This window comes from Pan troglodytes, chromosome 19 (genome assembly GCF_028858775.2).
Source record: "Pan troglodytes isolate AG18354 chromosome 19, NHGRI_mPanTro3-v2.0_pri, whole genome shotgun sequence".
In the NCBI taxonomy this organism is placed as follows: Eukaryota; Metazoa; Chordata; class Mammalia; order Primates; family Hominidae; genus Pan; species Pan troglodytes.
Window position 1 is genome coordinate 13940631 of NC_072417.2, and position 25759 is coordinate 13966389.

Sequence of the window (25759 nt, forward strand, 5' to 3'; positions counted from 1 at the left end):
GCTGGTCTTTCTGACATTCAGAATCATGAGTATCTTCTCTCTGATTCCTGGCATACCTTCACTTGATCTTCACTATTTCCAGAAACCTTGAAACCTAGGCAACAGTTTCAATATTTTCTAGTTTCTCTGAAACTCTCATGAATTTTTCTATTTTGAAGTCTGCTTATTGGTCTCTGATTCTATGACATTGACTTTTTAGATTCCACATGTAAGTGAAATTGTCAAGTATTTATCTTTCTGTGTCTAGTTTATTTCACTTAGCATAATGTCATCCAGTTTGTATAAAAGGATATATTTTAACATTCTCACCACAAAAATGAGTTGGTGAAGGGATGGCTATGTTAATTACCTTGATTTAATCATTTTACAAAGCATATGCCAATCAATATCACACTGTACCCCATAAATATGCACAATTATTATTCATCAATTAAAAATAAATAAATTATTAAAATGTAATCTGCTTATTAGTTTGGGTTGATCCCTCAGAGAAAAATGGGAAAATTCTATCTTTTTTTTTTTTTTTTTTTTTTGAGACGGAGTCTCACTCTGTCGCCCAGGCTGGAGTGCAGTGGCGAATTCTCGGCTCACTGCAAGCTCCACCTCCTGGGTTCACACCATTCTCCCGCCTCAGCCTCCCGAGTAGCTGGGACTACAGGCGCCTGCCACCAAGCCCGGCTAATTTTTTTTGTATTTTTAGTAGAGATGGGGTTTCGCTGTGTTAGCCAGGATGGTCTCAATCTCCTGATCTCGTGATCCGCCCGCCTTGGCCTCCCAAAGTGCTGGGATTACAGGCGTGAGCCACTGCGCCCGGGGAAAATTCTATCTTAATCTCACTATATTCAAAAAGGAAGTCTTTTGCCTTTTTTTTAACAAATTTTATTGCGTATATTTAAGGTTCACCACATGAAGTTACGAGATACACGTAGACAGTAAAATGATTAGTATAGTGAAACAAATTAACATATCCATCATCTCACACAGTTACCCATTTTCCCCCTTCCGGCAAGAGCAACTGTAATCTACTCATTTAGCAAAAATCTTGAATACAATACACTTTATTAACTATAATCCTCATGTTATAAATTAGATCTTTTATCTTAGCTTATTTTCCCAAGTATTCTGACCTTTTCAGCTAGCAGAGGATGAGAGGGACAAGGTGGTGGTGGCATTCGGCATCTCAACCAAGAGCAAGGTAAAGGCATTGAGGTGTTGGAGGAGTGAGGGACGGCCTGGGGACTCACCACGGGGCTTTGAACATAAATGGTTTAAAATGTTAATGTGAACTGAGTGACCTGATACCTCCCCTGCTGGGACATGTCCTTACAGAAACTCATGGAGTCAGAAGCTGGGACCAACAGGACCGCTGTTGCTGAGTTCATTCTACTGGGCCTAGTGCAAACAGAAGAGATGCAGTCTGTGATCTTTGTGCTCCTCCTCTTTGCCTATCTGGTCACAACTGGGGGCAACCTCAGCATCCTGGCAGCCATCTTGGTGGAGCCCAAACTCCACACCCCCATGTACTTCTTCCTGGGGAACCTATCAGTGCTGGATGTCGGATGTATCACTGTCACTGTTCCTGCAATGTTGGGTCGTCTCTTGTCCCACAAGTCCACAATTTCCTATGACGCCTGCCTCTCCCAGCTCTTCTTCTTCCACCTTCTGGCTGGGATGGACTGCTTCCTGCTGACCGCCATGGCCTATGACCGATTCCTGGCCATCTGCCGGCCCCTCACTTACAGCACCCACATGAATCAGAGAGTACAGAGGATGTTGGTGGCTGTGTCCTGGACTTGTGCCTTCACCAATGCACTGACCCACACTATTGCCTTAACTACCCTCAACTTCTGTGGCCCCAGTGTGATCAATCACTTCTACTGTGACCTCCCACAGCTCTTCCAGCTCTCCTGCTCCAGCACCCAACTCAATGAGCTGCTGCTCTTTGTAGCAGCAGCCGTCATGGCTGTGGCGCCCTTGGTCTTCATCAGCGTGTCCTATGCCCATGTGGTAGCTGCTGTGCTGCAAATCCACTCTGCTGAGGGCAGAAAGAAGGCCTTCTCCACATGTGGCTCCCACCTCACTGTGGTGGGCATCTTCTATGGGACAGGTGTCTTCAGCTACATGAGGCTGGGTTCAGTGGAATCTTCAGACAAGGATAAGGGGGTTGGGGTTTTCATGACTGTGATCAACCCCATGCTGAACCCACTTATCTACAGCCTCAGAAATACTGATGTTCAGGGCGCTCTGTGTCAGCTACTTGTGGGGAAGCGATCACTGACCTGAGAGATGACCTCCTTTCCTGCCTTTTCTGGACCGAGGAAAATTTCCCGAGAAGATAGTAACCAACAAACCTTGTTTATAACCATTATTTCTATCTCCTGATGCCTGAGGAGTGGTGTTATGTGTTTGGCCTACAAGGAAACCCTATATAATTCATTCATTTATTCATTCGACAAATATTTATTAAATTACTTCTATGATCCAAACAATCTTCTAGGGCATTGGTGAGCAAAACGGACAAAAGTCTCTGCACTCAAGCACATCACATGCTATAAAGGTAGGCTAAATAAATAAATAAGCATCATATATAGTATACCACATGGTGATACACTCTATAGAAAAAAGCTAGTAAGACAGGAAGACATGAAGTTAGCTTCTGCCAACCAGGCCTCCTGGGCAAGTTGCTACCTTGCTTTGGGCTGTGCCCGCTTTCTCGGTAGAGCTGAAATCTTGGAAGCACTTTATGCCTGAGCAGCAATGTCCTACAGGAAAGGGCCACTTCATCCCAGCCTAGGTAACCAAGAATATCACTGCAAAGTTTCCTTCCAGAGGGATGTGAGACTCCCTCCAGATCAGAGTGTGGAAAGGTATTTTGAACCGTGGGCCCAGTGCCAGGAATCATTTCATGCTACTGCTCACCTTTCACCTCCCATAAAATCAGTTCCCTCGCTTTAATACCACACGGGAATCCCATGGGATGATCAGGAAACAGGTGGGGTCTAGAGAAGGAAAGAGCTACTAAATAAAAACCATGTTAATACGTACGTGATATACCTTAAGATCAAAAAGGGAATGTTCTATCTCCATCCCCTGCGGCATCTTTCTGTCTTATTTGATAAATCATCTTCCTGACACATATGATACTTTTTGAAAGAGTAAGCGTTTATGTTCCAACTAGGTCCTCAGAATTTTATTGTAGAATACCCAATACAACATTCTCTTCCAAAGTCTTACTTTTCTATCCCAAACCTTCTAGCCTGAAAATACACACCCATAAATGCAGTCCCTGGGAGTGACACCTCCTTCTAACTTTATTTTATTAATACATCAATACTGCTGCAACCCAGAGCATTTCCTCATCTTGATGTCTATCCAGGTTTCAGCCCATTAATTCCTGATTCTCTCCAGCCCCTCTAGGAAGACTGTTTACTGCGTCCTAGCAACACTACTGTCCCTCTGCTGTTCATCCCTAAAACTGTCCATGGGTGCACCTGAACCTTGGCTTCTCTGTGATTTCCTCTTGGGGTTGACTGGAAGGATGGGCTGAGATAAGGATGTGAAGACAAGACATGAGAGTGGGAGGTAGGAACGGATTGGAGCGGAGCAATGAAGATGAAATGAGCATATCGAGAGGGATGGGACAGGGTGATGAGCAAAAGTGGTGAGAAGGAAGGATGGAAGTAATGAAGGAAATGATGCAATGAGAGAATGGGAAGAGAGAAGTATGTCTCTTACCTGATGCTCTTGGGTGTCCAGACACTTTAACATTAAAGAACTTGAGCTTCCCTTAAGGGCAAAGTTCTTGTGAATGAAAATCACGGACACGGGTTGTAATCACATCTTTCCTACTCATCCACTGCTCTGTGATCTTAGAAAGTTCCTTACCATGGTTGGGCTTGTGTCCACCTGTACCATAAGGGACTGGGACAAGATTTTCTATCCACGGTTCCTCACATTTAATGACCTCTGATCATAATAGTCTGAATGAGCTTTTCCCTGGGTCTGAACACATCACAAACATTTTGAGAGCATTACCACCACCATTTCCACCACTCCATCTACGCCGTGAGCATCTAACGCTTGTCTATGACCCCCAAAGATCCCAGGCCCTGGCACTGCCTCCTGTGTGGCATTGCCACCTCCTTTCCTGTGTTCCACCTGTCCTCCAACACCGAGGGGTTTCCTGAACAAGTGAGAAAGATGTATTTCCTTGGGAGTTTCTCTCTTTGTGCTCTCAAATATAAATATACCTATCTTTAAATGTTTCAGAAATATTATACCTGATAGTGGAAACATTCAGAAAATATTATTCTTTCAAGTGGGAAATAAAAATCCAATTATTCCTTCACCTCGCCAAAAACCTCATCAGAGTTAACTCCTCTTAAGAATTTGATGACCAGGCATGGTGGCTCACACCTGTTATCCCAGCGCTTTGGGAGGCCAAGGCAGGTAGATCACCTGAGGTCAGGAGTTCGAGACCATGCTGGCCAACATGGTGAAACCCCATCTCTACTAAAAATACAAAAATTAGCCGGGCATGATGGCAGGCACCTGTAATCCCAGCTAGTTGGGAGGCTGAGGCAGGAGAATTGCTTGAACCCAGGAGGCAGAAGTTGCAGTGAGCTGAGATAGCGCCACTGCACTCCCGCCTACACTCCAGCCTGGGCAACAAGAGCGAAATGCCATCTCAAAAAAAGAAAAAAAAAAAAGAACTTGGTGTTTAATCCTCCAAAGATTTCCTATATATATGATATGCCTACTTCACATCTGTAGAAACATACTGTTCTGTGATCTGCTTTATGATTCTCCCTACATGTTATACAATATAATCTTTTACATGATAAAGACTAAAATTCTGCTTTATCTCTTTTAATGATGACACAGTATATCATTAAACATATAAACTATAATTTATTTAATCAAAACTCCACTGATATAACTTGGGTTGTTTCTAATTGTTTTGCAATAACAAATAATATTGTGATGAATATCCTTACGGGGCATTTTTCTAAATTTATGTAATTATTTTCCCAGGATTAATTCATAGGAATAACTTTATCAGATTATAAAATATAAATAACAAATATAAATTTTAAGATACACATGCACAAACACATACACATCTTAATTTCTAAAACTTTTGGGCCAATTTACGGATTTGCTGTTGTGATAGTGTTTGTTTACCCACATCCCTCCCACCAATGGTTTTTATTAAAAATTTTTTTTCTCAATTTTTATAACCTGAAGGTTGAGAAATTGCAGTATTTTAATTTGAATTTTTAATTTCTTTTTTCGTTAATTTTACTTTTATTTATTTATTTAAGTAGGTGCCATGTATTGAGTACTCACTAGATGCTAGTAAATGCTCTATCCACATTACATAAGAGAATTCATTTAATCCTTAAAGTCACTGTTTGAGCTATCATCCCTATTTTACCAACAAATTGAGGGATAAAACTTTGTATCAACCAAATATCTCAGTAATTGCTGATCAGAGCTGATTAACAAATGATAATCAACATGTTCAATATTTGGTATTTCCTTTACCTTACAGGGCATTCTTTTTTTAACTTTTAAGTTCAGGAGTACATGTGCAGGTTTGTTATATATGGGTAATATAGGTTATATATACCTATATAGGTATATATAGGTAATATAGGTTATATATACCTATATAGGTATATATAGGTAATATAAGTTATATAGGTAAACTTCTGTCATGAGAGTTTGTTGTACAGATTATTTTGCCACTCACATATTAAACCTAGTACCCATTAGTTATTTTTCCTGATCCTCCCCCTCCTCCCAACCTTCACTCTCTGATAGGCCCCAGTGTGTGTTGTTCCCCTCTATGTGTCCATGTGTTCTCATCATTTAGCTCCCACTTATAAGTGAGAACATGCAGTATTTGGTTTTCTGTTCCAAGTTAGTTTGCTAAGGATAACGGCCTCCAAGCTCCATCCATGTTCCTGCAAAGGACATGATCTCATTCTTTTTTATGGCTGCATAGTATTTCATGGTGTATATGTAACATATTTTCTTTATCCGTTTTACCATTGATGAGCATTTAGGCTGATACCATGTATTTGCTTTTGTGAATAGTGTTGCAATGAACATAAGCGTGCGTGTGTCTTTATGATAGAACTATTTATATTACATTGAGTATATACCCTGTAACGGAACTGCCGAGTTGAGTGATATTTCTGTTTTTAGGTCTTTGAGGAATTGGCACACTGTCTTCCACAATGGTGGAACTAATTTATGCTCCCATCAACAGTGTATAAGCATTCCTTTTAGTCCACAACATCGCCAACATCTGTTATTTTTTGACTTTTTAATGATAGCCATTCTGACTGGAGTGAGAGTATCTCACTGTATCTTCAAATCCTTGATAGTTGCACTAATCTCTGCAATCCCTTCAGGGATGCGATATTGTTTTCTATTTACTATTTTTCTAGGTAGAGGCAGCTCTAATGGCTTCCATTTGGCCTTTCCCACCATAATAGCCCTCACCCTACCAGTCAAGGAGTCAATGTGAGGGTCCTGACACTGCTACGTATGTCTATGCCAATTATGCATTCTGGCACTGGGGGAAACGACCACAGGATGAGTACGGGGACTCACTGTAAGTTGGACCTGAGCTAAAACTCCATTAATTACCTGACCTCCATAAGCCCCTGCTTTAACTGGAGGACCACAATGACGTTTTGGATCCCCTGGAATCAATGTCAGCTCAGAACCAGTGTCTAGTAGTCCCTGAAAGATCTGATTATTCCCCTTTCCCCAATGCACAGTTACCCTGGTAAAAGGCTAGAGGTCTCCTTGGGGAAGAATGGGAGAAAGATTAACAGCATGAATTGTCAGTAGTGTAGTGAGGTCCTTCCCCAAGGGGACCCCACCTCCCCTTCATTCAAAGGGTTCTGGGTCTGTAAACTGGTTCAAGTCTGGAAACTGATTGAGGGGCCATGATTCTCTGTTTTTATATATCAAATTAGTATTTTGTCCACTGGACCTGGAAGTTTTTTGCTTATATAAATCAAGTAAGAATGCAGTAGGCTTCCTGTCAATTTCACTTCTAGGAACACCATGATTAATTAGCCAATGCCAGAGCTCTACACGAGTCAGACTATTCTGATTGCTGTTTTGCCTCTGCTGTCCATTATGGTGGCTACAGCCACCTTGTCTTTGATGGTTGAGTGCTGCCACTTGGCCCCTGCCACCTCGGGATCCAATTATTCCCACTGCATTTAAATTTTATAGTTGAGTGACTGCAGTTCCCACTGTAAGATCTGACATACAGAGAGGAGCAATCATAGAGCTCTTCGAGGATGCAGGTGCTGCCCTCACAAATCTATTTCACAAAGTATTGATCAAGGGTATATCTTCTGGACCCTCCCAGCTGGGATAAGTAGGTCTAAAGTGACTAATCCACTCCAGCATCCCTATCTCCCTAAGCCTTTGGATTCCTTCCTCTACATTAAACCAAAGAAGATCAGGCATTTCCAGCTCGCTCACAGTGGGCCATCTTTTAATCCATATTTCAGCTAACCAAGCAAATAAGCTAGTAGAATCTTTTTTAACTCCCCAAGCAGCAACATTAAATGCAGAATCCCTGCTTAGTGGGCCCAAAGCAATAAATTCTGCCAGATACAACTTTATGTTCCTTCCACCATTATCCCACACCCTTAATATCCATTCCCATGCCTGTTCTTTAGATTTCTGCTCATTTAAATTAGAAAACTCAAGCAGTTCTTTTGGAGTGTAGCACACTTCTTCATAGGTCACACTCTGAACCTCACATCTAGGGGCCTGCTGGGACTTTAGTCTAGTTATAGGTCTAGAAGCAAACAGGGGTGTTGGGGGTGGGTCCTGAGGAGAATAAACATTGCATGGCCACTGCCTCAGAGAAGGCCATTGCTGTTGCCTTGGGCAGTGCAGGGTTATTCTCCTCAATCTCCATACATGCAGTCAGCAAACATACGAAAAAACTCAACATCACTGATCATTAGAGAAATGCAAATCAAAACCACAATAAGATACCATCTCATGCCAGTCACAATGGCGATTATTAAAAAGTCAAGAAACAATGATGCTGGTGAAGCTGCAGAGAAATAGGAACACTTTTACACTGTTGGTGGGAATGTAATTAGTTCAATCATTGTAGAAGACAGTGTAGCAATTCCTCAAAGACCTAGAACCAGAAATACCATTTGCCCCAGTAATCTCACTACTGGGTATATACCCAAAATAATATAAATCATTCTGTTATAAAGGTACATGCACATATATGTCCACTGCAACACTATTCACAATAGCAAAGACATGGAATCAACCCAAAAGTCCATCAATAATACACTGGATTAAAAAAAATATGGTACATATACACCATGGAATACTATGCAGCCACAAAAAGGAATGAGATCTTTATTTAATTTATGGTTTTTTTTTGAGACAGTGTCTCACTCTGTCACCCAGGCTGGAGTGCAATGGCACGATCTAAGCTCACTGCAACCTCCACCTCCTGGGTTCAAGTTATTCTCCTGCCTCAGCCTCCATAGTAGCTGGGATTACAGGCACCCGCCATCATGCCTGGCTAAGTTTTGTAGTTTTGTAGAGATGGGGTTTCAACATGTTGGCCAGGCTGGTCTCGAACTCCTGATCTCAGGTGATCTGCCCGCCTTGGCCTCCCAAAGCTGAAATTACAGGCGTGAGCCACTGGTGATCATGTCCTTTGCAGGGACATGGATGAGGCCGGAAGCCATTATCCTCAGCAAACTAATGCAGGAATAGAAAACAAAACACCATATGTTCTCACTTATAAGTGAGAGCTGAACAATGTGAACACATAGACACAGAGAGGGATACAACATACTGGGGCCTGTTGGGGTGGGGGGGGGCAGTAGGAGGGAGAGCATTAGGAAAAATAGCTAATGCTTGCTGGGCTTAATACCTAGGTGATGGGTTGATAGGTGCAGCAAATCACCATGGCACACATTTACCTGTGTAACAAACCTGTACATCCTGCACATTTGCCCTGTAACTTAAAATAAAATAAAAATAGAAACACAACATTCCAAAACCTATAGAATACAGCAAAAGCAGTATTAAGAGGGAAATTTATGGTAACAAACTCCTACATAAGAAATATTTCCAATAAACAACCTAGCAATATACCTCAAGGACTAGAAAAGTGAGAACAAATCAAACCTGAAAGTAGTAGAAGGAAAGAAATAATAATAAAGATCAAAGCAGAAAGAAATAAAATTGAGACTAAAAATGTGAAATATTAATAAAATGAAAAGTTGATTTTCCTGAAAAGTTTAACAAAATTGGCAAACCATTAGCTAAACTAATTAAGAAGAGAGAAAACCCAAATAAATAAAATCAGAAATGAAAAAGGAGACATTATAAGTGATACCACAGAAATACAAAGGATCATTAGAAAATATTATGAACAACCATACGCCAACAAATTAGAAAACCTAGAGGAAACAGATAAATTCCTGAAGACAAACAGCCTATAAAGATTGAACCAAGAAGAAAAAACAAACCTGAACAGACCAATAATGAGTAATAAGATTGAATCTGTAAGTAAACATCTGCCAACAACAACAACAACAACAAAAAAGTCCAGGATCAAATGGTTTCACTGCTGAATTGTTGAAAACTTTAGAGAAAAAAAAACCTTAATACCATTTCTTTTCAAGCTGTTTCAAAAGACAGAAGAGGAGGAAACTCTTCCAAACACATTCTATAAGGATAGCATTACCCTGATACTAAAACAAGATGAGAAAACAAAAAGAGAAAACTACAGGCCAATATCCCTGATGAACATAGATGCAAAAATTCTTCACAAAATACTAGCAAACAAAATCCAACAGCACATCGAAAAGATTATGCACTACGTTCAAGTGGATTCAAGTGGATTTATCTCTAGAATGCAAAGATGGCTCAACATATGGAAATCAACATATGAAACACATCACATTAACAGAATGAAAGACAAAACCCATATGATCATCTCAATAGACACAGAAAAAGCATTTGATAAAATTCAACATCACTTTATGAAAAAAATTCTCAATAAATTAGGTATAGAAGAAATGTACCTAAACACAATAAAGACCAAATACAGCAAACCCGCAGCTAATATCATGTTGAACGGAGAAAAGCTGAAAGCTTTTTCTCTAAGAACTGGAATAAGACAAGGATGTGTACTCTTGCCAATCTTATTAAATATGCTACTGGAAATCCTATCAAGAGCAGTTTGACAAGAGAAAAAATAGCATCTAAACCAAAAAGAAGGAAGTCAAATTGTCCTTTGCAGATAACATAGTCCTATCTATAGAAAAGCCTAAGAATCCCACCAAAATGTCTTAGATTTAAATTAAGTTAAGCAAATTCAGTAAAGTTGCAGAATACAAAATCAACATACAAAAATCAGTAGCATTCCTATACACCAAAAACAAAGTAGCTGAAAATAAATCAAGAAAGCAATCCCACTACCTAGGAAAAAAATCTAACCAATCTCTATATAAGGAAAATTTTATGAAAGAAAATGAAGAGGATAAAAAAAAAACGGAAAAACATTCCATGTTCATGGATTGGAAGAAATAATATTGTTAAAATGACCATACTACCCAAAGCAATCTACCAATTCCATGTAATTCCTATCAAATAGAAATGACATTCTTTCATGAAATAGAAAAAAAATCCTGAAATTTATATGGAACCACGCAACACCCCAAATAGCCAAACCAATCCTGAGCAAAAAGAAAAAAACTCACTGTATCACACTATGTGACTTCAAACTACACTACACAACTATAGTAATCAAAACAGCATGGTACAGGTATACTAACAGACAGATAGACCAATGGAACACAATAGAGAATCGAGAAATAAATCCATGTATTTACAGCTGATTTTCAACAAAAACACCAAGAACATACACTGGGAAAGTCAGTCTCTTCAATAAATTGTGCTGTGAAAACTGAATATCTACATGCAGAAGAATAAAACTAGGCCCCTATCTCTCACCATATACAAATATTAACTCAAAATTGATTAAAGACTTAAATGTAATACCCAACACTATGCAACTACTAGAAGACAACATAGGGAAAATGTTTCAGCAACTTACTCTGGGCAAATATTTTATGGATAATACCTCAAAAGCGCAGCCAACAAAAGAAAAAATAGACAAATTGGATTATATCAAACTAAAAAGCTTCTGCACAGCAAGAAAACCATCAACAGAATGAACAGAAAACCTGTAGAATGGGAGAAAATCTTTGCAAGCTATTCATTTGGTAAGGTTTTAATATCCAAAATGTACAAGGAATTCAACTCAACAGCAAATAATAATAATAATAATCTAAGTAAAAAAATGGGCAAAGGATCTGAATAAACATTTCTCAAAAAAAGACATACAAATGAACAACGTGTGTGAAAAAATGCCCAACATCACTAATTATCAGGGAAATTCAAATCAAAACCAAAATGAGACCTCATCTCACCCCAATTAATGTGAGTATTATCAGGAAAACTAAAAATAACAAATGCTGGCAAAGATGTGGAGAAGGATAATTCTTATATATTGTTGTTGCTGGGAATGTAAATTAGTACAGCCATTATGGAACATGGTATGGAAGTTCTCATAAAAGCTAAAAATAGAACTACCAATTGATGTAGCAATCCCATTACTAGGTGTGTATGCAAAAGAAAGAAAATAGGTATGTCCAAGAGACATTTTCACTCCCAGCACTATTTATGGTAGCCAAGATATGGAATCAACCTAAGTGGCCAATCAACAGATGAATAATGAAAATATGGTGTATATATACACAATGGAATACTAGTCAGTCATTAAAAAGTATAAAATCTTGTCATTCATGGCAACATGGATGAGCCTGAAGGATATTTTGTTAAATAAGTCAGGCACAGAAAAATAAATACCACATATTCTCATTCGTGTGTGGAAGCTTAAAAAGTTGGCAGTATAGAAGTATAGAGTAGAATATTGGCCGCTAGAGGCTGAGAAGGGGAAAAAGTGGGGTTATAGAGGTTAGTTAATAGATAAAAAATTATAGGATAGGAGGAATAAGTTCTAGTGTTCTATAGCGCTGTAGGATGACTCTGGTAAACAATTTATTGCATTTTTCAAATAACTAGAAGAGAGAATTTTGAATGTTCTTAATACTAAGAAATGATAAATTTTGAGGTGATAGAAATGCTGATTTTCCTGATTTGATCACTGTACATTGTATACATGTATCAAAATATCACACTGTACCCAATAAATATGTACAATTATTATGTGTCAATTTTAAAAACCATTTCAAAATAACTAATATAAATGAATGAGTGAACAAATGAGTGAGGTTCTTAAGCAGACTTTGGTTCCCTTACCCATGCTTGAGAAGTCCTTTTTAGGGCCTTATGTATGACTTAGTTCTTAGATATAGATAAACTAAACTATGGTATCTAAGCAAATAGAAAGTTCATTTTAGGTTTGGGTCAGGTAAAAAGACATGCAGACATAAAAATTAAGAAAAGTTCAACCATTGTGGAAGTCAGTGTGGCGATTCCTCAGGGATCTAGAACTAGAAATACCACTTGACCCAGCCACCCCATTACTGGGTATATACCCAAAGGACTATAAATCATGCTGCTATGAAGACACATGCACATGTATGTTTATTGCGGCACTATTCACAATAGCAAAGACTTGGAACCAACCCAAATGTCCAACAATGATTGACTGGATTAAGAAAATGTGGCACATATACACCATGGAATACTATGCAGCCATAAAAAATGATGAGTTCATGTCCTTTGTAGGGACATGGATGAAACTGGAAATCATCATTCTCAGTAAACTATTGCAAGAACAAAAAACCAAACACCGCATATTCTCACTCACAGGTGGGAATTGAACAATGAGAACACATGGACACAGGAAGGGGAACATCACACTCTGGGGACTGTTGTAGGGTCGGGGGAGGGGGGAGTGATAGCTTTAGGAGATATACCTAATGCTAAATGATGAGTTAATGGGTGCAGCACACCAACATGGCACATGTATACATATGTAACAAACCTGCACGTTGTGCACATGTACCCTAAAACTTAAAGTATAATAATAATAAAATAAAATAAAAGAAGGAAAACAAAGTTAGGAGACAGGCTGATGTGAACACTTGCTCAGGAAAATGAGTAAAAAAATTTATTCAAAATTTGTAGTTTTGTTTAGCAAAGAAGGGGACTGAGATGTTTGGGTCTTATTATTGACATGAGAGGACAGAATATCATTTAAAGCAGACCTACAGGGTTTTTTCAAGTACACATGATAAACTGGTGGTTTAACAATGAAGATGGAAATTTTAAATATTTTAAATCTTTAATTTAAAGATTTTCTTCACCTGGGATTAGCAAAAAGGAAAATCTTCCTAGCAGGTTACTGAGAACACCTTACTTCAACTACATATCCCCCCCCCACATCTGTTTTACTTACTCAGAAATTATGTAATATTACATTTAAACAAAAAGTTTCATGTGCAGAAAAAAGATCTGAAATAATATTGAAATATTAATGTCCTTGTATCTATTGGATAAAATTATGTAAGACTCCCAAGTATTGCCATCATAGAAGGAAGGGATTTTTCCTTTTACAAATGACCCTTTCCAGGGCTCCCTTCATGTCTCTGTTCCTCAGGCTGTAGATGAAGGGGTTCAGCATGGGGGTCACCACAGTGTACATCATAGCCATGACAGTGTCCTTTAGAGTAGAACTATTAGCTGATGGGCATAAGTAGAGACCAATAACGGTCCCATAGAACAGTGACACCACAGACAGGTGGGAGCCACAAGTAGACAAGGCCTTGCAGATACCCTTAGAAGAAGGGACCTTGAGGATGGAGGAGACAATTCTTGCATAGGACCCAAGGATGAGTAGGAATGGGATGACAACAATGAGCCCTCCCATGATAAATATCACCCATTCATTAACTCGAGTGTCAGAGCAGGCCAGCTTCAGTAGAGCAGACATATCACAGAAAAAGTGGGGGATCACATTGTCTGCACAAAAACACAACCTGGCCATGAGTAAAGTGTGTAACATGGCATGGAAGGTGGTCAGCACCCAGGACAGCGCCACCACGGAGAGACAGAGCATGGGGCTCATGATGGCGGTGTAGTGCAGGGGGAAACAGATGGCCACATAGCGGTCATAGGCCATGGCCACAAGGAGGAAGCTCTCTAGATCCGAAAAATACAAGAAGAAGTACATTTGGGTCAGGCAGTCTGCATAGGGGATGGATGGGTTTTGGCTCTGCATGTTCTGCAGCAATTTGGGCATTGTGACTGAGGAAAAGCAGAGGTCAGAGAAGGACAAGTTGCTGAGAAACAAATACACAGGTGTGTGGAGATGGGAGTCCAGTCGAATGAGGACAATGATGAGGAGGTTCCCCAGGAGGGTGGTAAGATACATGGCCAAGAACAGGGCATAGCACAGGTTTTGCTGCTCTGGTTGGATGGGCAGGCCCAGGAGCAGGAAGTCTGAGGTGCTGGTTTGATTTTGTTCCATCATGCTCTGTCTCCAGTATCTTTAAGAGAATATAATAGGGTCCCTCAAAACTGTGAATAAAAATAAATATATTCCTATGATACATGGTCAACAGGTGTTCAATCACTGATTTCACCCTCATTTTCCCTAACAACAATCTCTATATTCAGAGATTTCTATAATTATTTCTATAATCAGAAATGTGCCACATCACAAAATCCACGCTACTTTTCACACTGATCCATCTCACTTTTCATAACATGTAGCAAGATTGACTCCTCCTTTCTTTCTAAAACACTCTTATCTATTAGCTTCCGTGCAATCACACTGGTTTCCTGACACATATTGGCCATTCCTTCTTAACAACTATAAATGGTTTCTTCTCTAACAGTATCTTATATGTTGCTGTTTTCTGGGAATTTTTCCTAAATTCTAATTCTACAGATCAAGCCCTGAAAGAGTTCACCTGTCCCCGTGACACTGATTAACATCTGAACTTCCTGGGTAAACCTATCATCATTAGTACTGCATTACCAGTTGCTTCCTGATTATCTCCCTATGGATCATGACCATCCTCAGCTTAACAGATCCCAGATGAAACTCGTTATCTCACCCTGCCACTCTTCCAATCTGCTCCTCCAGTCTCTCATATCTCAGTAAAAGGAATCCAGGCTCAAGTCAGAAACCTGGGAGTTTTCTTTCATTCATTTATTTCTCTCAAGATCAACATCTAATCCTAGCAAGTTATATAGATTCTGTACTTCATTCTATTTCTAATTCACCCACTGCTTATCCCAGTTGCCACAATCTGGAACAGGCTAACGTCTTTTCTTGTCTGGACTATTGGAATAGTCTCTTACTTCATCTCCCTGCTGCTATGCTCACTAGCCTTCAATCCATTCACACTGTGGCGTTCTTTTTTTTTTTTTTTTTTTTTTTTTGAGACGGAGTCTCGCTCTGTCACCCAGGCTGGAGTGCAGTGGCGCAATCTCAGCTCACTGCAAGCTCCTCCTGCTGGGTTCACGCCATTCTCCTGCCTCAGCCTCCCGAGTAGCTGGGACTACAGGCACCCGCCATCGCGCCCGGCTAATTTTTTGTATTTTTAGTAGAGACGGGGTTTCACCGTGTTAGCCAGGATGTTCTTGATCTCCTGACGTCGTGATCCGCCCGCCTCAGCCTCCCAAAGTGCTGGGATTACAGGCGTGAGCCACCGTGCCCGGCCACACACTGTGGCATTCTAAGATAAAAAGCTGATCATCATTCTCCTGCTCAGAGTCCTTATGGATTCTCATTATTCTTAACATATACGCAAAATTCCTTTCAAGGACGCAAATGATATTTCATTATCTGACCCATGCCTACCTCCACAGCCTCATCTGGTCCCACAATGACTCTTGCATCAGCATTCTCCAGCAATGCTAGACTTAGAAGTCATAATTTCTTGCCTCCAGACGTTCACACTTGCTGTTCCTTCTGTGTAACATCTTACCTCTGCCTCCTCTCTCTTTTTTTTTTTTTTTTTTTTTTTTCGAGACAGAGTCTCGCTCAGCCGTCCAGGCTGGAGTGCAGTGGCACGATCTTGGCTCACTGCAAGCTCTGCCTCCCAGCTTCACGCCATTCTCCTGCCTCAGCCTCCCGAGTAGCTGGGACTCCAGGCACCCGCCACTACACCAGGCTAATTTTTTTGTATTTTTAGTAGAGACGGGGTTTCACCATGTTAGCCAGGATGGTCTCGATCTCCTAACCTCATGATCCGCCTGCCTCAGCCTCCCAAAGTGCTGGGATTACAGGCGTAAGCCACCACACTCGGCCCCTCTGCCTTCTCTTACTTGGCATACCCCTGCTTCTCCTGCAGGTTTACTACATGTCACCGGCTCAGCTCAATCACTCAGACCAGGTGAGACCTGCTTCTAAGTTTGCACAGCATCTTGTACTCATCCAGCAGCATTCAATGACCTTGATTGCTTGTTTATAGCTGAGTTTCCTACCAAATTGTAAACTCCATACAGATAAGGCCATGACTGCCTTCGTGACTACACCAAGGCCAGCAACTGGGATGGTGCCTGGATATGGCCAATGTTTCATTAGTATTTGTTGGCTGTCCTTCAGGCTGAGACATACACTCCTCCAACTTTATTTTTTATTTATTTTGAGACAGAGTTTCACTCTTGTTGCTCAGCATGGAGTGCAATGGCACGATCTCAGCTCACCGCAACCTCCGCCTCCCCAGGTTCAAGCAATTCTCCTGCCTCAGCCTCATGAGTAGCTGGGCTCACAGGCAAACGCCACCACACCCAGCTAATTTTTGTATTTTTAGTAGAGACGGGGTTTCTCTATGTTGGTCAGGCTGGTCTTGGACTCCTGACCTCAGGTGATCCACCCGCCTCGGCCTCCCAAAGTGCTGGGGTTACAGGCGTTAGCCGCTGCTCCCGGCCCCTCCAACTTTAAAGCAGCCAACGCCCATTGTAGTTAGTTTAACGACTCCTATTAAATCCTCCCAGAATAAGAATTCACTAGCCTTAACCATTTAGTGCCAGTTTTGACACTTTATTACAAAATTCTGAGATAAACTTCAGACCTATGGAAAATGTTAGACCATCCAACCACACTACTCTTTATTTTAAAAAGACAGCCCATTATGCATGTTGACACTGTCATTTTGGTTTTGGTGTTGATGTCTACATGGTTCAGTTATGTGGACATGAAGAATTGTATCTGAAAGTTTGTATAATTTGGGGAGAAAGGGAACGAGGATATCCACCCTTGAGACCTCGCTGTACTTCCTCTCCAGATATCCATACCTCAAAATGCCTCTGAGCTAAGAGAGCTGAAGGGTGTTAGGGTACATGAGAAGTTCCTTCCCTAGAGGGATGTAGCTGAGTCTGTCGGGATCTTCACCCTGCTAGTGATGTTTAGTCTAGCCACGTTAACAGTTTTTCACATTTGAATATAATCTGCTAGTATTGTAGTAGGGAAATGGCATCAAGTGAAGTTTCACATGCCTGTTCTCTCAGAAGTTTGCCTGCTTGGGAAATGAGTGGGACCAATCTCTGGTGTCAAGGGTCTTATTAGAAATTCCAAACCAGAGAGACATCACTTGTGAATGCTGCCACTGATCGGGAATATAAATTTCAGCTGCTCCCTCAATAATGCCTCTCATCTTCTTCACCTGGTAAATCTACAGTTCTCAGTCTGGACTGAATATAAGAATCACAAAGGTCACTGCTTCTAAAACTTTAATTTACGTACAAACCACCTGGTGGTCTTGTTAAATGCTGATTTTGATTCAATAGGTCTGGTGTAGGGCCTAATATTCTACATTTCGAAAGTTAAAATTTCACATTTGGTGATGCCAATTCTGCTGTTCTGTGGACCACACTGAGTAGTAAGGACATATAATACATTTTAAAAATACAGATTACGGCACCATCCCCCAATAAATGTAATTAGAATCTCTGGAGGGGGCCTTAAGTAAGCTCCTTAAGTAATTCAAATATATGGCCGAGGGCTTGAAATCTCTGTATTAAATGCCTATCTCATAGAGATGTCATTATGTTGAAATGATACAATCATGAGAGAGGACATTGCATAGTATTAATGGACACTGTCATTAATAAAAAGATATTAAGTTGTGAACATTAAATCAAAATATTTCTGGAACGTAGAAAAGTCTTGAAAAGCAGAGAGGTGGAGAAAAGGAAAGTTATATCTGAAAAACTATCCTATAGAACATCATACAACTGGGGAAATCAAGACCCTCAGGTTGTAGGGATACTAAGCTACCAGCTTATTCACCCTCCTGCCCAACTTACTCTGTGTCTGAGGTTAACTCCAGGGCCCTGATCCAAAATCCTCCTCCCCTTTATTGGTTGCAACAGCCTTTGTAGTCATCACCTGTGTCTGTACCCACCCTTCTGACATCTCTCTTTCTACCTATCCCTGGCCCTAGGGGACTATGCATCCTGGAGGAGCCTAGATCCTGGAGGAACCCATTAAAAACAAAGTAATTACACAGGACGTCTCTAGAACAAATTATCTTAGAGTCCTGCAACAGTGACTGATTACAGCTGCTGATCACACCTTACTATACTTTGGGGGATCGGGGGATCATGAGAATGGAGAGAAGCTCAGGGATGGGTGTTTAATGATTGCCTGCTTAGGGAATGGAGACCATGCCTGTGAGGTTGGGGCCTACATCTTGAGAAGTGAAGAAAAATGGTTGGAGAAGTCACAGAAGCAAGCAGGGACCAGACTGTAAATGTCCTAAAATATCTTTAGAGTCTAAGAGTTTAGGCTTTATCCTGTGGACAACAACAAGCCATCAGTGGTCTTTGAATAGAGGACCACCACGGAAAGACATATGCTTTGGAAATATTTCCAGGTGGTAGAATCTCTTACTATAACCCAACTCCCTGTAAATAGGCCCTAGGAGAGAGAAAAATGGTAACCAACAAGGATCAGACTTCCATTATCCAACCATATACAGATATAAAGGACAGGAATAAGAGAAAAGATGAACTCTCCCGGATCACATTCAATTCTTCCTCAGGCAAATATGGAAAAGTAAATCCATATTTGCAGCCCTCTGAGTTACTTCTAGCTCCTTACCTCTCTAGGAAAACCTTAATAACCAGACACCATCATTATCTCAACCACTCTTCACGTGTCATATTACCTCCTACTAGCTTTTCCTTACCCTACAACTGATCACAAGACCACAACTGACATTTACAACTCCTTCTTCCACACCCATTCCATGTTCCCTTTTACATAACTTCAGCTAGATTCAACCCACATTCCTTTTGAGTCTGAATCCTCAGTGTTATTGTTTTTCTTGGGTTGCTATAATAGTGTTCCATTAACTTTTACTATGTGACATCCAGAAGAATCCCCTGCATATCAGATATGGTCTTCCCTTTCCTCATTATGCAGAGAAACACAATTTTCCATTGTTAACTGGGATTGAAGTACCACAGGCAGTACAGTAAACCCCTTCTTTGCCTACTGATTCGAAAACATAAAGAACCAAAATTGCCAAATGGCAGTCTCAACTTTCAGTAGAATAGAACCATGGAAGCACTTCTGGTAAAACATTAAGAATTGTATCAGACACTTCTTCCTTAAGAATTGTATCAGACACTTCTTGTCCACCACTTCAAATTCTCTCAGCCATCTTCTCTTATTCCAGCCATGGTTGCAATAACCAATTCTGTGCAGACTTTGACCAGCTTCACATAGATTCGGTCTGACAGTATTACTCAGGCCTATTCCATCTGCTTCTTGTGTCCTGCCATATGGTTCCTCTGATTCCATGGAGTAGAATATCATGGAAAACCAGCCCAATGCTCATACATACACAACCAGAAAGTGCAAGGGAGTTGTTGCCGTGTTGGTCAACCCTTAAATACAGGTATTGGGAGCTTATGCATATATGCCTTAGTCCCTCCTAGTGGTTGCCAACTCAATAAGTCATCCTAGTAACTGGTCTCTCTTCTTCCCTATTTAACACCCCCTCTATTCCTTACTTCTTCACATGAGGTAAAATTCTCAAATAAACTACTTACAAATAAGACTTTTTCTCAGTCTCCACTTTTTGGGTAACCTAGGCTATGACAGAAAGTAAGATCTGTTAATCAACAGAGCCCAAAATTGTGGGGGTAGGGAGCAAAAGTTCTGTGGGTATGTTAGTTGGTCTAATAATGAGGAAGTCAGCCCTACTACCACTCCTTGATTTCCAGACTTGTGAATCATGGCTATGAGAGAAACATGACGATACATGGGCTCCTGGTTCAAAGCACACCAACCTTTCTGGCACCCCTAATTTTTGTTACTTTGTGAACTGCTCTGTCTCTAGCGTTTGCAACAATGCCTGGCACAAAGCAGATTTTCATTAAATATTTGAAGTAATTAAATGAACCGCACAGAGTAGCAGTTCCAGAACAATGCTTAATAACAGTACTGACAGTGGGTACACTTGTCTTTTTCCTGATAGTGCAAATACCTGTAGTATTTCCCCCTTAAGCCCAATGCTGGCTTTTGAGCTAACTCAGATGTATTATTATCCCATATTAAATAAGCATCATCTATTCCTGTTATAGTGAGCATTTTTATCTAGGATGGTTGTGGAATTTTAGCAAATATATCATTTTAATAAAAACATTAAAATTATACTTCAAAAACTCTTTCCACATTTAAAAGAATTCAAATACTTTAATTCAACAAGTGAAATACAATAGTAGCTATAAAACTATGGAGATGGTAAATTAAGCAATAACAGAAAACTGCTATAATTTATGCTAAACTTCCTTTTATCACTACTTAAGTTTCATTCATCACATTAATATAATACTGCATCTCAACATCTGCAATTTTGACAAATGCCTGGAAAGTTTTTTGTTCAGAAACAGACGCCGGTCTGACAGAAACACATTTGAAAATGTTCTTTTTCTGGTCATAGTTGCCAACACATCTATGAACTCGGCCTCTAATCAGTCTCGGAAGTTCACGATCCTGTTTTTCAAAAAATAAATATCAAAAAATAGTTATTACTTCATCTGAATTTCAATTTTTAAAATATTTATGTGATCAACTAAACATCTGTCACCTCAAAATGCTATAATTCCTTCACGTGAGTCAGGGCCCCACTGCTAACAAGACAATGATAGTTATTCACATATTGGTACCCTGTAACAGAGGAAAGACCCTCACTTGGTAGGGCTCTTACAAGCTAGCAAGTTGTTGCTTCTTCAAAGACTGAATAATCCCCAGTGTAATGACACATGAAATTACCCACTCTTTTATCAGATTCCCAGAGTTCCACTTTCAGTAGGCAGCAGACTGGGTGACTCAAAACAGCTCATCAGATGACAATTAGGATAGCTGGATGAAATGTTTTGTTAAAAATCTCCTCGTAAGCATCAGAGAGATATCAAGACAGTGAGGAATTACAGAGACCCCCTCACCCCCCATCTAGGATAGTATGGGAGTCTCAGATGAAACCTGATTTGGGGTGTGCTTTCTCCCTGAGATGTCTGCAAATTACAGAAAAGCATTTGAGAGTCTAAGAAACTGAGCAGAGATTTCACAGACTTGTATAGGTGGGAAACAAAAAAATGGAATCTTAGGCGTCCAAGGAAAAGAGATTCTAGTAACCACCCCCACTCAGACCTGAAGCTTAAGGTTGGGACCCAAAAGTGTGATGCCTTTAGAGACAAGTAAATCAGAAAAAGATTAGCCTTCTCCAAATCCTCTCAATTATGAATAAAATTAAAGCATTCTGAAGTTGCTTTCATTAAATAGTCACAAAAAGCACTAATTATAAGGGGAAAGACTAATGATTGATAAAAGGATTATATGAAAATGAAAAACTTCTGTTTATCAAAAGCCATCATTAAGTGGGAAAAAGCAAACTATGGATATAAGAAAATATTTGCAATGCACATAATGGACAGAAAACTGATTCCCAGAATAGTTTTTCTTTTTAATTCCTAGAATCAGTAAGAAAAAGACAAATAAGAGAAGAAAACAGCAAGATGCCTGAACAGACTTTACAAAAAAGATATCTAAATAGCATATGAAAAGGTACTCAACCTCATTACTCACTAGAGAATTGTAAAGAAATGAGATAACACTAAATTTACTCACCAGAATTGTTATAATAAAAAAGATCGACAATACTAAGCGTTGGCAAGAATGCAGAGCAACCACAACTCTCCTACATTGCCTGTGAGTACTTAAATTGACACAATCCTTTGAAAAATTCTTTGGCAATAACTACTATATTTGAATATACACATGCTCTATGACCCAGCAATTTTACTTCTGAGTATATATCAAACAGAAATACATGCAAATGCATAAGAGACATAGATAAGAATGTTCATAGAACATTATGCATAACAGCAAAAAATCCAGAAACCCAAATGCCCACCAACAGTGAAATAGAAAACTGTAGCATATTCATGCAGCACAGTATTATACATAGCAATATAAATGAGTGAGCTACAGCTACACACAACAACATAGATGAAACTTACAAACATTTTGTCAAATAAAGGAAATCACATATTTAAAAATACATAATGTATGATACTATTTTTATAAAGTTCAAAAACAGGCAGAATTAATTGATGACACTAAAAGTCAGGCTAGTGGTTACCTGTAAGTAGAAGACAAGAGGTAGTGAATGGGAAGAAGCACAAAGGGATTTGGGGGGTGATGGCAATGTTCTGTTTCTTAACCTGGTTTGGCATTCACTTTGTGATACTTCATAGAACTGTACAGTTATGATTTTTATACTTTTCTGTACATGTTATACTGCAATAACAAAGTTTTTTTTAAAAACTTCAGACTAGATAAAAATAATACACATTCAAGATATAGGAACTGACAATTATTTATTGATCATCTACTATGTGTCATGTACTGTATATTCATGTTTCATCATTTAATCCCCTTAACCTTTCGAAGTAGGAATTTGTCTCCCCATTTTATAGATTTTTTTAAAAATCTGAAGTTCGAGTAATTTAAGCAGCTTTCTTAAGTCATAAAACTAGAAAATGTTGGAGTAAATGCTGGAATCCAAGTCTGATTTCAGAATTGAGGCCAATGTCAGAATTAACGTCAAACTTTTACAAAGTTTATGTAGCTCTTATACAGCCTCAATGTGTGTAGGTCTATAGCCTCTTTTGCAATCTCCACACTTCTATGTCACCAAGCCTCTTCCTTATATCCCAGCCCACTATGCTTTCCCCCAATTTCAGAACCACTACCCTTACCCCTATCAGTTCCTAACTCTTCACTTTGGTAATTATAACTACTTTCAGTTCCCTGAACAAGTGAAGCTCTCTCTTAGCTTCAAGTCTTTGCATATGCTGCTCCCTCACCTTAGACTATATCCTTCTTTCCCTCCCCAACACATTTTGGCTTAGTTGATTCTTATTAGTCCTTAAAGATCTAGGATAAGTTACCACCTTCTTTGAAAATCTTTCCTTGATCTGCCCCTTCCTTCTTACCTACTTCTCTAGCACCTTGCACATACCTAGCTCCACCATGCCATTCACCATACCACAGTGTAACATTTCTGTACCATTCTACCTGGGATTACAAACTCTTTGAGAGAAAGAGCCATTTTCCATTTACATTCCACTTTTTATCCCTCACACCCAGCACAGTACCTAGCACGTATTAGGCTCTCTATATTATAAAAATAAACAACTTTCATATCAGAACTAAAACCAAAGTGTTAAAAGTACTAAATTGTTAACAGAATTTATATTTCAACTGAATTATAGCCTGCATGTTTATATTCTGTTGACATAGGCTTCGCAAACAGTACTTCAAAAATACTCACGATTTCATAAAAGACACAAGGCAGAGTATTTTTCCCATCCCTCATAAGAAAAGTCTTCGAATAATATGGGCCAGGTGTAACAGCTGAATCAAGAACAGCTAAGCAATATTGAAATGGGGGGAAAAAATGAATGTTGGTAAGCTGCAAATAAAATTTAACAAAGAGAAGCTGATGTTTAAATAACTATCCATATCAACCTCTCATAGTTCTATTTATATAGCAATAAAGAAGACATTTTAAGAAGAGAAGATATTTCTCAGGCAGTTTTATAGGTAGGAAAACAAAACTTCTGACTCTCTCCAACTTAGGAACAGATTATATGCCAAGCTCATACAATTGACAATAAATGGCCATCTGAAACTTTTTCCTTAGAATGTGTAGTACAGAGTGGTTAAATCCCCAGAACAGTCTACGACATTATAATAATAAAATGCACATGTGTAACAAATAAGCATCATAATTTAATGAAAAAAGAAACACTGAATTAGAATCAGGAGACATGCATTCAGGTCCCAGGTACTTCAACTTACTAATATTTTGTGACTTTGAGCAAACTGGGTTTTATATTTATTTTTATTATATACATTTAAGGTATACAACATATTTTCATATACATACATTTTCATATACCTATATATAGTGAAATCATTTCTACAGTGAGCAAGTTAACATACCCAACACCTTCCATAGTTATCCTTTTTGTGTGTAAGAGCACCTACAATCTACTCTTACCAAAATTTTAATATACAATACAATAATATTAACTATAGACCTCCTCTGTGCATTAAGTCTCTAGACTTACTCATCCTACATAATTGCAAGTTTGTACCCTTTGACCTACATCTCCCTATTCCCTCCTCCTTGAGTAAACTGTTTAACCACTTTCAAATCTGTTTCTTCACCTATAAAACGCAAATTGTAATTCATGTTTATCTCAAGAAACTATTATGAAGTGACAGCATTATTCATTTATTTAATAACCATCTACTGAGTACTGGTAGTGGGCATTTGTTATTTTGAGGCTGGCCTCCATTTCTGCTAAAAAGACCCAGATTATCCTTCAGGAAAATTCCATTTTTAGCCATATTATTTGGATAGGATTTGTCCCCATCCCCAGATCCACGAGTGAACTGTGACTGACTTAATCCAATCAGCATATTTTATTACTCAACTACATAGTTCAGGGTTTCTGCAATAGGCATGTTACCAAGTCAGAAATGGTTACATGCAAAGACTCATTTGTTAGTTTCTAGGAAACAGCAATCAGAAGAAAAATCTAAGAATATGACGGTGTGGTATAAGAATGTATAGCCTACAGAAATTTAATAATCAACTTGCTACCATAAGGAGAGAGTCAGAAGCTTCTGGAGAGACTATAGTGTGGAGCCTTAAGATGAAGCCAACATTATGACTGGCCAGAAGGATGGAGAGAAATCACTGTGCCATCTCTTGAGCAGCTAGATCAAGCTTTGCCTGAAGTCAGAAACCTAGCCACTTTTCAGTTGCATGAATAATTCTCTATGGAACACAATATTATACATAGCAATATAAATGAGTATTTAAAATCCACTAAAGTTGTTTTTTTCTGGGGGGTGCTTGCAACTGAAAGATACTTCCTATATACAGTGCAGTGTGCTAGACACTAAAGTGTAGTAAAATGAAGTATCTACCTTTGATAAGTTTAGAGTCTAGCCTAGGAACTCAGGATTATTATAGCACTATGAAAGCTAACCATCACATATAAAAGCATGGACCCCCTTCATTTCTTGATAAGAATGTCTACTGGTGTTTATAATGAGTATTGTGATATTCTTAAAAGGATTATTCTGGAGTGAACCTGA

General features: G+C 39.3%; 3 protein-coding genes across 27 annotated transcripts in view; 1 reads left to right on the plus strand and 2 right to left on the minus strand.

Moving 5' to 3' along the window:
* SPATA22 (spermatogenesis associated 22) overlaps positions 1-25759 on the minus strand; it is a 203198-nt gene that overhangs the window by 111486 nt on the left and 65953 nt on the right. For 21 of the 25 annotated variants that reach the window (XM_016930505.3, XM_009431540.3, XM_063798005.1 and 18 more), the window contains 2 exons: positions 23919-24016; positions 20757-21076 (listed from right to left, as the gene is read on the minus strand). In XM_016930505.3, the coding sequence (XP_016785994.1) occupies positions 20885-21076; positions 23919-24016 (290 nt within the window). In that variant the 3' untranslated portion in view covers positions 20757-20884. Of the gene's footprint in view, positions 1-20752; positions 21077-23918; positions 24017-25759 lie in introns of those variants that run through there. The other 4 variants (XM_063798010.1, XM_063798011.1, XM_063798009.1 and 1 more) reach the window with 2 other exon arrangements.
* On the plus strand, positions 1318-4809 carry OR3A3 (olfactory receptor family 3 subfamily A member 3). Its single transcript, XM_016931054.3, has one exon. The coding sequence runs from the start codon at positions 1318-1320 to the stop codon at positions 2281-2283; it is 966 nt and encodes a 321-aa protein (XP_016786543.2). The 3' UTR covers positions 2284-4809.
* OR1E2 (olfactory receptor 1E2) lies at positions 13646-14590 on the minus strand. Its single transcript, NM_001009116.1, is given in 1 exon segment — positions 13646-14590. A coding segment is annotated over 1 exon segment (945 nt).